Source organism: Martes martes (genome assembly GCF_963455335.1).
Source record: "Martes martes genome assembly, chromosome: 7".
In the NCBI taxonomy this organism is placed as follows: domain Eukaryota; kingdom Metazoa; phylum Chordata; class Mammalia; order Carnivora; family Mustelidae; genus Martes; species Martes martes.
In genome coordinates, this window is record NC_137894.1 from 101,642,348 (window position 1) to 101,658,039 (window position 15,692).

The 15,692-nt window shown below is 34.7% G+C and overlaps 1 protein-coding gene across 5 annotated transcripts in view; it reads left to right on the forward strand.

Moving 5' to 3' along the window:
- Positions 1–15,692, forward strand: part of KTN1 (kinectin 1) — a 125,023-nt gene that overhangs the window by 50,019 nt on the left and 59,312 nt on the right. For all 5 annotated transcript variants that reach the window (XM_080808570.1, XM_080808572.1, XM_080808569.1 and 2 more), the window contains exons 2-7: positions 186–738; positions 4,192–4,329; positions 5,755–5,925; positions 6,904–7,034; positions 12,839–12,955; positions 15,148–15,288. In XM_080808570.1, the coding sequence (XP_080664696.1) occupies positions 216–738; positions 4,192–4,329; positions 5,755–5,925; positions 6,904–7,034; positions 12,839–12,955; positions 15,148–15,288 (1,221 nt within the window). In that variant the 5' untranslated portion in view covers positions 186–215. The remainder of the gene's footprint in view (positions 1–185; positions 739–4,191; positions 4,330–5,754; positions 5,926–6,903; positions 7,035–12,838; positions 12,956–15,147; positions 15,289–15,692) is intronic.

Sequence of the window (15,692 nt, forward strand, 5' to 3'; positions counted from 1 at the left end):
GCCACACATTTTTCTTTCATAGTGTATTTGAATTGTAGATGGCAAAACAAGAGTGTGATTTAAGCGATTAACCTGTTTAGATTATATATCAGGTTAGATCTGAAATACTATTTGAAAGAGCAGAAATTTTGCATGTTTAATTTTTACAATACTGACTCAAGGTTGTTTTTTTCCCCCACATTTAGGTTTTATAGGATCACATTAACAGAAGCACCATGGAGTTTTATGAGTCAACATATTTTATTGTCCTTATTCCTTCAGTAGTTATTACAGTAATTTTCCTCTTCTTCTGGCTTTTCATGAAAGAAACATTATATGATGAAGTTCTTGCAAAGCAGAAAAGAGAACAAAAGCTTATTCCTACCAAAACAGATAAAAAGAAGGCGGAAAAGAAAAAGAATAAAAAGAAAGAAATTCAGAATGGGAACCTCCATGAATCTGATTCTGAGAGTGTACCCCGGGACTTTAAATTATCTGATGCCTTGGCTGTAGAAGATGAGCAAGTTGTACCTGTTCCACTGAATGTAGTTGAAACTTCAAGTAGTGTCAGAGAAAGAAAGAAAAAAGAAAAGAAACACAAGCCTGTAGTAGAAGAACAAGTCACCAAAGAAAGTGACGTGTCAAAGATTCCAGGCAAAAAAGTAGAACCTGTCCCAGTTACTAAACAACCCACTCCCCCCTCTGAAGCAACTGCCTCAAAGAAGAAACCAGGACAGAAGAAGTCTAAAAATGGAAGCGGTATTATAATATATTCAACTATATTATATATAATTGTATTTGTTTTAATAACTTTAGAGCCTGAAATTTAGATAGTTTGTTAGGTATGTACACTATATTAGATACTGAGTTAGAAACCAAGAACATTGTCCTTTTACTGTGTGTTTGCTTTAATTAACATTAATTGCTGATAAAATAATTGATCATAAAACAGCATTTAAAACCACTAAGGACCTGTAAATATCAGCAATTAGAAACTTACATTTATTTCAACCATTACTTTCTAATCAGTGTGATAGGAATTAAAGAAGAAAAGATAAATTAGATACCATTTTTTGCCTTTGATTTTGCAAAGATTTATGGTACAGCTTTTTTAAAGCTAGGGATTACACTAGGTACTAGGACTCCAGAGATGAAGATAGTGCATTTTTAAGCTGTAGACATGAACATAAGTAATTATTATAAAATGTCTATTTAATTTTTTTTAATTAAGTAGGCTCATGCCTATCACGAGTCTTAAACTCATGACCCTGAGATCTAGAGTCATAATTTAGCCACCAGGTGCCCCTCTTACAAACTATTTAGAATAATGATCTTGGTTATGTCTAAACCGATGTAGTAGTTCTAAGGTGGATCACTTAGAGGATGTAATGCCTGAAATTTATCTTAGAGGTTACATAAGTACTAGCTAGTTTTTTGGGTGGTAGGGGAGGGGTGGGATAGGGTATTCCAGGTAGAGGGGTTAACAGATGTAATGAAGGGACACCTGGGTGGCTCAGTCGGTTGAGGGTCTGACTCTTGATCTCAGCTCAGGTCTTGATCTTAGGGTTGTGAGTTTGAGCCCCATCTTGGGCTCCACGCTGGCTGTGGAGCCTTCTTAAAAAACAAGACAAAACAAACATGTAATGGAAAGCACATAAGAAATGGTGTCATGATGTGTGAAACTGCAGACAGTTTATATGAAAGGATTTGTGTTTACCATTAAGTTGTTTGTGTCTTAACGGAGTGTTAAATTAGTTATATTGAATTTTAAATATTTGTTTGCCAGCTATGATCAAGGCATGCTACTTAGAGAAATAAGAGTAAGCACCTCTATTTTAGCAGGGGAAAAGGACTTGTGATAAAAATGTGACTTGCATAAGAGATGTACAAAGTATAGAAGAAATGCAAGAAGCCTAAATGACTACTAATGGGAACCAGCGGGGAGGAGCTTTACGAGGAGGCAGTGCTTGAGGTCTTCCAGAATGAATCACTTCACCCAAGCAGCTAGTGGATCTCATTCCATACTGGCAGAATGTCATGTAGAAATGCATAAAGAAGAATACAGAGTATTGTTGAACCATGAAATGTGAGGTTCAGAGTGGAAGGACACAAAGATGAAAAGATATGCAGGGGATAAACCATGATGGTTTTCGTATATAGTGTTAGGGAGATGGGATGCTGTAGGTTGGCTGTTGTTGAAGATTTTCAAGCTGGTTACTTTACACGGTCACATTTATATTTTAGAACTGTATCTTTGGCAGAGCTTGAGGAGGACAAGTTTTATGGGGCAATGTTTGATGTAGATAGACTAGTTAAGTAGACTAGTTAAGAGGTTATTTTCTGAAGTTAAATTGGAGGATTGAACTATTGTGATGAGAAGAAATAGGAAGTAGATGAAAAGGGTGCCTGGCTGGCTCTTGGTAGTGCATTCAACTCCTGAGTCCAAGCCCCACCTTAGTCATGGAACCTAGTTTGGGGGAAAAAAAAAAAAAAAAAAAGAAAGTGGATTAGAGAGGTCTACAAAGTTTAAAAAAAAATGACATGACTAATTGTATTAGATAAGGTATGATGGATTAGGAGGAGGCAGGGATCAAAGCTAATTACCCAGTTCTAAGTTTCTCAGGGTTCGCATACTAAAATCATTGAGCTAAATCTAGCCTTGCTTTCTGTTTTTTTTTTTTTTTTTATGGCCCATGAGCCAAGAATAGTTTTTACATTTTAAATGATTTGAAGAAAATTCAAGGAAGAATAATACCTTGCTAAATGTGGAAATTATATGAAATTCAAACCTCTTTGTCCATAAATAAAGTTTTTTGAATGCAGCCACACTCATTCATTAACATATCTATGGCTGGCTTTCATACTACAACAATAGATGAATAGTTTTGACAGAGTCTGTGTGGTCTGTAGAACCTAACCTATGTAATGTTTGGTCCTTTACAGAAAAAGTTTGCCAACCCCTGATTGGTAGATGGTTGATAACACTAAGACTGGGAAGGAATACTGGAGAGAGAGGGGATGTATATGGAGAGGAGAATGCCTACAGGTTTTTTCAGGTTCCTGTGAGGGGCCACTTACTTAGGGAACAATTTAGGAGGCAATAGGACATGTAAGTGCAGAGGCTTAAAGTTAGAATATAAATTCAGAAGCCTTAAGCATGACAGTAGTTGTCGAAGTTATGGCTGTAGATAAGAGCGTCCAGGGAAATTATTTAAATTAAAGACTCTACCCTGAAGAATACCCCCCTATGAGGTCTTCTGTAGGAACAGCTTACAAAAGGGTCTGAAAAGGAATATTTCAAGTGTAAGAATTATAGGAGCTGATAGAGAATTTAAAATTTATTTTATTGTGGTAAAATAAACAATAACATACAGTTTACCATTTTAACCATTTTTAAGTGTATAGTTCTGTGGCATTAAGTACATTTACATTCTTATGCAACCATTGCTACCAGCTATCTCAAGAACTTTTTCATCTTTCCCAACAGAAGCTCTGTACCCATTAGCCAGTAATTCCCCTTTCCCCTCTCCCCCAGACCCTGGCAGCAGCCATTCTGCTTTCTGTTTCTGTGAATTTGACTATACTAGGTACTTCATATCTATGAAATCATACATTATTTGTCCTTTTGTGACTGTCTTATTTCACTTACGGAGAGGAGAGAATTTTAGGAGGTAGAAAGCAATAGTGTAGAATGCAAAATAGAAGTCAAAGAAGAATTAAAGGATATTGGTAGAGTATAGCATTTGGGACGCTAGGTGGCTGTATAAACTTCTTTCATGGATATAATGAAGGAGATAAAAATCAGGTCTCAGTTGAGAAATGATTGGTAGAAAAGGAAGTACAGATCATTCTTTTGTCAATATTAGAAGGAAATGGGTGTGGGAAGCTAGGAATTACAGTGGTGGGAAGGGTTTTATTTTTTTAAGATGGTAGAGATTTGAGCATGCCCATAGGCTGAGTAGATTAAGAGTGGCTCAGAAGTGGGAGGTAAAAGAAGGAGCAAGTACTTAGAAATCTTGATAAAGTTAAAAACAGGTATAACTGTAAGAAAGCTAGAATGATGTTTACAGTAGAGAGTTTCAAAATTTGAAGGTAAAGCATTTAGGGAATTATTCACTAGTAATTGAATTTTCTGTGTTTACTAATTATTCATTAGTAATTGCATCTTCTGCATTGTTTGCTGTGATGACTTTTCATTTATTTTCAATAAAGATGATCAGGATAAAAAGGTGGAAACTCTTCTGGCACCTTCAAAAAAGCAAGAATCATTACCCCTCCATCAAGAGACTAAACAAGAAAGTGGATCAGGAAAGAAGAAAGTTTCTTCAAAGAAGCAAAAGGCAGAAAATGGTGAAATGTGTAGATACGTATTTTATAAATACTAATCCTAGAGAAGTACACTAGGACAAGGACCCTAGAGACCTTGCGTGCTCTTTAATTCCCAGCTTAACGTGTACTATAACAACTGTTAATGCTAATACAAGTCCAAGGATCTCTTGAGCTTTGGGGTTTTGTAGTGCTTTGACAGATGGCCAGGGTCTAAGTTTGTGATGAGGAAGTTAATCTGAAATTTAAAAAGGACAAAGCATTTATTAAATATTCTCATTCTTAATAGAGTCTTGGAAATAATGGAAATAGCATGCACATTATAGAAGAACAGTATTCCTGAAACATTTGTACTTTTAAATATCACTTAAAGATTTTGCTGGGGGACATTAACTAGATCTGTCATTATCCTATAGTCCCAATTATTTCTGAAACATAGCTTGCATGTATATATAGGAAGCATCCAAGTAAGAGTGATGGAGCAATTTTTATGGGTTCAGAATTGTCTAGGAAGGCAGTTAAGAAATGAATGTAGATTAAATGGTGATATTCAAATAATACTGGGCTGTGATATCAACTATTGCTAGAAGATAGTATAATTGGGAAGGGAAAAGATGAAATTCTATTATTTGTATTAAAATTATAATGTATCAAGCAACCAGATAGAAAATATACTACCCTCAATAGAAAAATACTACCCTCAAATATTTGATATTAAATACTTACTAAATTTTTAAATAAACTATATGTGCCCCAATTTTTTTTTTTAAAAAGAAGTAGAGATTTCCATATGTGTGTGGAAGTTTATATCTCTGGTCACCAGACATCAGACTTTAATGTTGAAGCTCTTAAAATTCTTCCCATTAAAATCGGGAACGAAGTGTAAGGAGGGTTCCTACCTCCACTTTTAATGTTGTTTTGCAAATTTTAACCAGTTTAGTAAGATGTGCCGTGGAAATTATAGGCATAACTTTTAGAGATGAGATGATATCTGCAAGGAACAGTGACTGATTCTTGTACCTAGAAAGTGACTCAATTAAAAACTAGCAATTGCAGTAAGAATTTAGTAAAGTACCAACATAAATACAGATTAATGGTTTTCCTTGGGCACTCATTAAATGTGCATGGATTTTTGTTTAAAACAGGAAGAAAATGAGAACTAACTAAAATGTAAAGGATGTAGAAGAAATACTAAGATACAATTAAAAAGATATGCTAACTCACTTTTAGATAACTTAAATGATTTACTGTAAAATAATATTGAGCTGGTACTGCTTTAATTAGACTGTTTTGACTTGTTAAATGATAGAAGAGGAATTTAAAGCCAAGTTGGTGTTAGATATTTGAAAATAACTGCATTTATCATTAAACTTAAATGTGTGTGCATGTCATTAATTACTGTTACATAAAGCTGTGAATAATTATAATTTTGTTGAATTCAAATTGCAGTCTTGGTAGATGAACCCCTTATTCATGCAACTACTTATATTCCTTTGATGGATAATGCTGATTCAAATCCTGTGCTTGATAAGAGAGAGGTTATTGATCTAATTAAACCTGACCAAGTAGAAGGAATCCAGAAAACGGGGGCTAAAAAATTGAAGACTGAAACCGACAAAGGTAACACAAGGCGTGCAACAGTTTGTTATATTAAAGAAACATATTTTTGAGTTCTGATGGAGTCGAGGAAATTTTCTCATAGGAATAATGAATTGTAAAAGAATAATAGAATCTTTGTACTAAAAGATTTATTGGTGGTTTCTAGTCCAGTCTGCTAAGTTTTGTAGAGCTGAACTCTTGAATTTGATTTGCCTAAGATCTCACAGTTGTTTTGCTTTGGCTATTGTCTCTTGTGAGGTTTCTATGTTAATTCACAACCATCTTTTACCACTACTTTCTTAACAAACTTTTTTTTTTTTTTTTAAGAGTAGTGATAGCTTCACAGCATAATTGAATGAAAAGTACAGAGAATTCCCATATACGCGTTGTCCTCACACATGCACACATCTGATTTTTTAAACTTACCATGTTACTGAACTATTAAAACTCTGGGCTTCTTTGGGTCTAATGGGTTGCAGTTGCTTTTTAAAAAGAGGAAGTTTGTACTTGATATTAAGAGCTCCCTGGGGAAATTGGGTGAATCAGGGGATGCTTGATGCATGGATTTTTTTAAATGTCAAGATTGTTTGTGTTTATATAATATTTATAAAATTAGATTTTCTTTTTATAATTGTCTTTGTGCTTATTTTCTCCTGTAAAATTTGATTCATATGAGTATTAAATGAGAATATTTATGAACATATCTGGTATAGATATTAGCATATTAGACATTTGAATGTTTTTAAAGTGAGGGCATATTGGCACTTTAAAGTATTCCACAATTTGACCAAATTTTTAGTTAATGTAATTATTCCATAGTATATTAAAGATGATGAACACTTTTTTCTCTCTTGACTGGAACATTTTTTGTTGTTTGACCTGAAATGTAAATCTGTTTTCTCTTGGTTATTGACTTGCTGGGTCAAGAAATTTTGATGCTTACCTTTGTTGAAGTTATTACTTGTGTTTCTTAAATGCCAACTCTTTATTTCTTTAAAGAAAATGCTGAAGTGAAATTTAAAGATTTTCTTCTGTCCTTGAAGACTATGATGTTTTCTGAAGATGAGGCCCTTTGTGTTGTAGACCTGCTAAAGGAGAAGTCTGGTGTGATACAGGATGCTTTAAAGAGGGTAAGCATATTTTTGATCATGGGCCTATTTGGGAACAGAGATTAGAAGTTCATCGAACAAGGATTCCCTGAGTCTCCGTTGCTTAGGCGTCCAGCTCTTGATTTCGGCTCAGGTCATGATCATGGGGTTGTGAGATTGAGCCCCATGTCAGGCTCTGTGCTGGATGTAGAGCCTGCTTGAGAGTCTCTCTCTCCCTCTACCCCTCCTTCTCTGCTTGCACTGTCCAACCAAAAAAAAAAAAAAAAAAAGGAAAAAAGTTCACTAAATAAGATTTTTGCTTAGAGGAATAAATTCACATTCCTATCGTTCATACTCCAAAGCACAGTCACATTTAATTCCAGAATGGCTTCAGAAATTACTTCTTATATCCATACTAATCATTATACTTATTTTGTCAGGTGTTGAGTCATCTGATATTTTGACAAAAATGAAGTGCTTATAATGAATAAGATGATTTATAGGACTTTAAAGTCATTTGGCACTTAACCTTGCTTTGCTCTGCTTGGAAGTATTGAAGGCAAGGTCAGGTGATTTCTGGGTAGACTATATGGAATGTTTCCGTGACTCAGTATAGCATACTTCAAAGAACCTGGGAGTGTGTGTGTGTATATGTATGTATATGTATATGATATCATACTTCTAAAATAAGTGATTTGGATGGTAGAATTATTGCTATGACTGACTAAAATTTGTTAAAAAAAAAAAACCACCAAAAACACCACCACCACCACAACAACAAAAAAAAAACAAAGAAAACAACCCCCCCAACAAAAGACAATCCATCGAGTTAATATTTAATTTCTCATGAGTCATGCTCACTGTATTTTCATGTATACTGTGTCATACTGAGAAAGTTGACAAGTTTTCAAGTGTTACTTGTGTGAGATAAGATGACATGGTATCTGATATTCAATATTAGATGTTGGACTTAACTGTTCTTATATTCTAAACACCCACATATTAACACATACACAGCTAACCACTTACCTGCTTTAAAACCATGAGTGGCTTCCATTTTTTCTTCAGTCCAAGCCATCCCCCTCACCTGATTACTTTTCAGTTGTCTCCTAGTTGATGTGTCTGTATCATTTCCTCATAGAAGGCTAATGTGAATTTCCCTGTCTAAATTGTTCTCTCTACTATTCTTTCTCCTAACTATATGGACTTTTTTGTCATAGCATTTATCATAGCATATTAAGTCTGTCTATACTTCTGAGGATCTGTTGACAATGTATTTTACAACTCTGGCATTTTATAATGCTTTTTGAAGGGTCTCCACATGGTGCCAGCAATGGCCTAGAGTAAACAAGGAATTCCAGGGTTAATCAGGGTATGTGTGGTGACTGTGTGTGACTTTGGATACAAAATCAGACTATTCGGTTCCAAGAAACTTTCTTGAAATTCTTATTTGAAGAATTTGCCCTTTCATTTACTTTATTTTAATTGGGTAAGTGTATATCTTAAAAGGGTTCTTAGTTATTTGTAGAGATAAGGGAAAAGCCTCTAGCTGAAGTTACTATAAAGCCTTATGTTGTTTTTTTTTTTCCTTTTCTTTTCATCTTTTTTTTTTAAAGATTTTATTTATTTATTTGACAGATCACAAGTAGAGAGGCAGGTAGAGAGAGAGGAGGAAGCAGGCTCCCTGCTGAGCAGAGAGCCTGATGCGGGGCTCGATCCCAGGACCCTGGGATCATGACCCGAGCCGAAGGCAGAGGCTTTAACCCACTGAGCCACTCAGGCGCCCCAAGCCTTATGTTTGAAATTACTACTTTTTAAAATTGAAAATAATTGCTTTAAGTGTTCTTTTCTGAGGATATTGGTGGTGGCTTATGGGGGCAAGAGTAATTATTTTATTGTCTGAGATTGCTTTGAACTTTAGAGACTGGGTGGTAAATGAGTCTCCCCTTGATAGCTGTTTTAGGCAGGCCAAAGAGGAAGTTGGGTACTTTTAATGATAGCATTTTAAAATAGAGTAGTTTGCAGCTTCACATTTTTCCCCAACTTTGGAACTATTTGGCTTTTTGTAAAATGTTTTGGAACCACTGGAGTGGTTCTGTTCTCACCTGTAGGGACTCAGTATCTTTGTCCTCTGTATCTGCAAAAGTAAGTTTAGTTTCTCCCTTTCCTGTCATAGCAACTGCCTTGATCAGACTTTTAATAGATGGCAGGGTTCTAGGTACAAATAAATCCCCACACCTAATAAAGATTGCTCCAAGTAAAGGGTGAAGGTAAGTGCAGGAGCACCAACATAGGATGGAGATATAGGAGTTAGAGGACTTGCTGCCCAGTTGGTTACAGTAACTAAAGAAAGGTCTAGAATGAATGCTTATTTTTCCTCTTGAGTAACTGGATAGATTGTGGTGATAGTAGTATTTATGAACACTTTGCTGAGCAGGAGAGTGTAGAGGATTGTGAAAAATTTTAGGAAGTTGTTTTAGGCATCCTTTGGATCATTTAAGTGGGTATATTCATTTCACAGTTGAATATATATTTTCTGGAGTTGAAAAAAGATTACTTAGGGTATGACTTAGGAAAGTAACCTGTTATCTCCAATGCACATGGTAAATGTGTGATGTGGGGAGTGCTAAGAAGGTTTAAGAATGAGCCCTGAGAAACACCAACATGTAAAGATTAGGTAAAGCCACCACAAAGGATATGAAGAGGAGCAGCAACACCAGGAGACAGTGGAATCACAGATGCTTAAGGCGGATAGAGAGTTCACAGGTGAGGGGGAAAAGTCAGCAGTGACATGCTTTAGAGAGATCAAGGAGGATTAGGTTAGAAAAATTGTATGTGATATCCTCAATGAAAGCAGTTTCATTGGAATATTAGACTGTAAATAACTATTGAATAAATAGGAAAGGTGATAATGTGTCCAGTTTGAATAACCTTAGATGGGAAGAGGAGAATAAGCGCTAAAGGGGTTGCAGAGTTGAAGAGGAGATTTTATGTTGTGTGCATGTGTGCACGCATGTGTCTTTATCTTTAAAGTACAAGACACTTGTGTTTTATATTAGACCTAGGTTAATATATTGGGTTCTAGAGTCACATTTCCTGGTCAAATCTGAGTTCTGCCACATTGAGATTTATTTGGCTTTAGGTAATAGAGATTTATTTGGCTTTACTTTAGGTAAGTAACTTAACCTGAGTGCCTCAGTTTCCTTATTTCCCAAATGGGAATGATAATCAGGTTTTGAAAATTAAATGAAATAATATATAGTAGATGCTCAGAGTTCCTAGCATACAATAAATGCTCAAAAATGTTAACTGTTAGTGTAATTATTAGTAAGAAAATATTTGATTTGACAATTTTAGTTGATTATTAATTTCTTAGTGTTGGCCTTTAGATATACTTGCCTCAATTATGTGATTTTCAACTTTATTCTTTTGACTATGCTATATAACAGGAAAAAGTCTGCCTACTTAAATTTTTTCCTATACTTTCTCCTTTTTGTCTCTAAACTTTTGTTAATTATAGCATTTGTTTGTCAGATACTTAGAATACTTAATGTTTGTTTTGTGACTGTAATTTTCATGTTTGTTTTAGTCATAGTTTTACAGATTAATGGTGGGTTTAAAGCTTGATAACTGTTTTTGGACATAGTTTCTGTATTTATTTGTTTCTTTGTTGGCTGAAGTTATTTTTCTTGAAATTTCTTCAAAAGGGGCTCATAGGAACTATATTTCCAAATTCTGGCAGATTAAAATGCCTTTTTTTGGTCATTATATTTGAATGATAATTTGGTGGGGTATAATATATCTGGGTTTCACTTTCTTGAAAATTTTTCACTCTTGCTTTACTATTCTCTACTCATATAGCTGGATAGAGGTCTGAAACCGCGCTGAATTTTGCACGCTTTTCATCTATTTTTGTCAGACTACACACTCAGAATAAAAACATCCTTTGGGCAATATTCCCAAGTATTTATTATTTCTTGGACTTTACCAGTGTCCACCTACTATACAAACATCAAGGGATTCAGCTTCTTTTAAGTTCAGCAGTAAATTTAATACTGTTTTGGCCTTGACACCTGTGTCCTCTTTGAATATTTCTTTGGGTAAAGCATGTCTTTTCAATCATGAGATTTATCCCTTTAGCATAATTGAAATAATGGGTATTGATTAAGTATATGCCAAATCTTTACCTGTTGTCTTTATCTTTCACATTTTAATCCTAAAAAAAAAAAGCTTTTGGTTTATTTTTCTTTCTTACTTACTTTTCTCCATCCTGGATGCTGTGTCTTACCATAGTTCAGCAGCGTGTCTTTTTCTGTTCTCTGCTTCTAGTTGGATTTTATTTCTTAGGTGGTGTAATTTTTACTTCTGGTTTGGGTTTTGCCAGCTCACATTTCATCTCATTCTCTGGTCTTTTCTTTGAGCTTATCTATTCTCATGAGCTCTGTTCTTTGCTCTTGTTTTTCCAAAAGTGACTGATGTAAGATTTTTAAAAATCATGGCAATATTTTTGATACAATTTTGTCTGCTCTTTCACAATCCTTTTTTGGTGATTTTTCTTCATTTGTCGCTTATTTTTGTTATTTTCCTTCCGTTTTTCATGTATCTTGCATAGACTCTATTTTCTTTCTCTTTTTCTTTTTTTTTTTCTTTTTGAAGATTTTTTTTATTTATTTGAAGAGAGCACAGAGGGAGAGGGAAAAGCAGGCTCCCTGCCAAGCAGGAAACCCAGTGTGGGGGCTGGACCCCCGGACCCTGGGATCATGACCTGAGCTAAAGTCAGATGCTTACCAGACTGAGCCACCCAGGCGCCATGACCCTATTTTCTTTTTAATCAATACTCTTAGTGACAGTGTTCCTCTTGGATCAGCTCTGTGCCTGGAGATTGATATTGAAAGGACCAAGGGTAGCTGCTGTTTTCCTCAGGCTGTGTGTGAAAATAAGTTCTTTTAGCCTTTCCATCTTCCCAGATAAAATACTTCACTACTACGGGGCACATGGGTGGCTCAGTTGGGTAGGTGTCTGCCTTCAGCTGAGGTCATGAGCCCAGGGTCCTGGGATCAATTTCTATATTGGGCTCTCTGCTTAGTGGGGACTCTGCTTCTCCCTCTGTCTGTCCCTTCCTCTGCTTGTGTGCTCTCTCTTTCTCTCTGTCAAATAAATAAAATCATAAGAAAAAAAAAAGACTTCACTGTGGAGTCTCACTATAGAGAATTTCTCTCGACTCTTCCTCATTAGCTGCTCTCTTTGTAACGTTTGTCTGTCTGATTTCTTCTTTCTTGCTTCTTGAGCTCTCCTTCCAAGAAGATCCTTACCTTCTGTCTTTGTTCCTGATGTCAAGTGGAAGATTGTTGGTTTTTCCTTTCAGGATATGCTGGTTAATTTCAGAGAACTAGGCACCAGGGCACGTCTGTAGTCCTGTGTATTTTGACAGGGTTGTCAAGCACTTGTATTTGATCTGCACTAATTTTGGCAGTCTTTTCTGATGTATGTTTTGATATTACAGATGATTGTTTCATTTTGGTTTCATATTCCTCTTTTGATCTTTTAGGAAGAGAAGAAGGAGATTGCTATCTTGACTCTGGGTTTAAAACTGGAGACTTAGAATTCTTTGTTAAAAAATTTGTTTCTTGGTTGATATGTATCCTATTGTATGCATCAGAATATAGAATGATACAGTGACTTTCATGAATGTTATTTCACTGAATAGTACTTGAACATGATTCTGCTTTATATGTAATTGTGAATTCCGCATTGGCCTAAGAACACTTTATTAGATACTTCATTTTCATAATTTTCAGTAGCTCTTGTTCCCTCTTACTAATTCTGTATTGATTTCCTAATTGTAGTCAAGTAAAGGAGAATTGACTGCACTTGTACATCAGCTTCAAGAAAAAGACAAGTTACTTGCTGCTGTGAAGGAAGATGCGGCTGCTAGTAAGGATCGGTGTAAGCAGTTGACTCAGGTGAAGACATTCTTGGATTTATGTGTTCTGAATCAAAAGCAGTGAGCGATTTCAGAAATTGTCTGTAATCACAGATTTAATTATTTGTTATAGCAAATTTATACCCAGTAAGAGTCAATTTCTTACAGAATTATGGTGGTGATTTCTCACTTTTTCATATTATAACCTATAGTTGAATTACAAATTTAAAATAACGGTGCTCCTAAGTATATTGATTTCAAATAACAGAAGCATTTGGGCATTGGGGGCATGTTTCAATTGGGTCTGACCTATAATTAGTCTCTAAGGAAGCATAGAACTGGTTATTTAAATCCAGTAGGATAAATGTGGAACTCTTAATAGGTAATTTTATTTATAAAGGTTCTTGTGATAAATATTTATAATTTTTAATGAAGTTCTTCAAACCCCACAAATTTTACTCTGAGAGGTCAAAAAAAAACTGAAAAACATTTAGAAATTATGTAAAGATCATGTGAAATGATAAAAATTTCTAATTAGAAAATAAGTCCTGGGGATGTAATATACAGCATGGTAACTATAGTTAGTAATACTGTGTTATGTATTTGAAAGTTGCTAAGAAAGCATATCTTACAGGATCTCATCATGAGAAAAAAAAATTGTAACTATAGTGGTAATGTTAACTAGACTTATTGTGATCATTTTGCAATATATATAAATACTGAACCATGTTGTATATCTGAAACTTACATAATGTTCTGTGTTAATTATATCTCCAAAAAAGATTAGGTAGACTGAGAACATAATTGAAATTCTATGGAAAAATGTGGTCTTATTCCTCCTGAAGTACTTGTTTCTCCTTTTAGGAGTTAAATACAATAAATGAGGGTTTTTTTTTGTTTGTTTTTTTTTTTTACCTTTAAGAGTTAAATACAATAAATGAGGTTTTTTTTTTTAATCTTTTTTTTTTAATCTTTCGTAAAGCTACTTGATGACATTATGAGGATGGCCTCATTTGAATATAATACCTTTTATGTGTGAAGTAAATAAATATGTGTAAATATGTGTAAATATGAAGTAAATAAAAGTTAGTGGAAAAACTTGGTCAGATTAAGATTAATCGAAATTGTTACTCAATAAATGTTACTAAAATAGCATGTTTCCTTAAGATTACACACTTTCGTACAGTTTTATGTGGCTATAATTTCCAGACTATAATTTAAAAATTAAGAAGTTATCCACTTTGTAGAATTCATTGAGCTATATACTTATGACGTGTGTACTTTCTTCCTAAGTGTATTATATACATCAGTATAACACTTTGCAGATATAAGTAAACTCTTATGGGAGGAAACCATCAGTCCATAAAAGTTTTAAGTTTTGGGGGTGCCTCAGTGGCTCATTCATTTAAGTGTCCCACTCTTGATTTTGGCTCAGTTCATGTCTCAGAGTTGTGAGATTGAGTTGTGTCCCATGCTGGGCATGGAGCATACTTAAGATTCTCTTTCTCCCTCTTGCTCTGCCCTGCCCCAATCCCCCACCCCTGCATATGCGCATATATTCACTTCAAAAAAAAGTTTAAAATTTTTCAGTTTCTTAGAGGAGGGAGTATAAACTGATGATGTCTGCAGGTAACTTTAAAGTTGGTTGGCTCTCTTTTACTTTGGTAATATTTGTTCTAGGAGTTCATAATAGTTGCAACACAAAATGAAATCACCCTTTTAAGATTTGATTTGGGAAGATAATAAAACTTGGAGTTCTGATTTTTTACTTTTCCTTCTTCCAATTTTCCATTCTACTATAAACATCTTTTTATCTTTTCTCTTAGCAAAGAGACTTTTTTTTTTTTCTCTGCTAGGTTATTTTTTTTAAGGTCTTTATCTGAACCCTAATTATTTTGCCTTAAGACTATTCTTTCTTAAAATCAAGTTAGAATGTAGGAATTATTCTAGGTTCAGCTCTTTAACTCTTAGACCAGAAAGTAGATTGGAATAAGAGTAGATGGAACAACAAAGTGTTTATGAAAGTAACTGGTGTAAAGCTAGATGCAGGTAAGATGCAGAGACAATTTCTTTTTTAAACCTTTGACCTCAAGCATGTACTTATTTCAAAATTCATGATTGTCTTACTGACATCAGTTTTGCTGATGCTAAAAATGTTTTTTAAAATTATAATCTTATGGTATTTATTTTCTAATAAGTTTTCATAATCTTTTTTCTGGTTTATTCTTCTAGGAAATGATGTCAGAGAAAGAACGAAGCAATGTGGTTATAGCAAGGATGAAAGATCGGATTGGAACATTAGAAAAGGAACATAATGTATTTCAAAACAAAATGCATGTTAGTTATCAAGAGACTCAGCAGATGCAGATGAAGGTATCTTTTTATTTTTTGAAAACAAAATGAAATTTTGCATTCATTAATTAGCAAACTTTAGGTGCCTAATATGTGCAAGGGTGTGTGCTGGGCAATGGTACAATGACTAGTTAAACTGGCTCCCTATCTGTAAGTAAGCACCTTTTTGAGGTAGGAATGAGGCAGAGGCTGGAAACTGACAAGTAAATACTCCATTACAATATAGTAGTCCTGCCTTATTCCTTTTCACTTTCTGTGGTTTCAGTTACCATGGTCAACTGTGGTCTGGAAGCAGATGATTCTTCTGACATACTGTCAGAAGGTCAGTAGTGGTCTAACACTATGTCACAGTGCCTACGTCATTACCTTCCATCTCATCATGTAGGCATTTATTATCTCACATCATCACAAGAAGGGTGAATTCA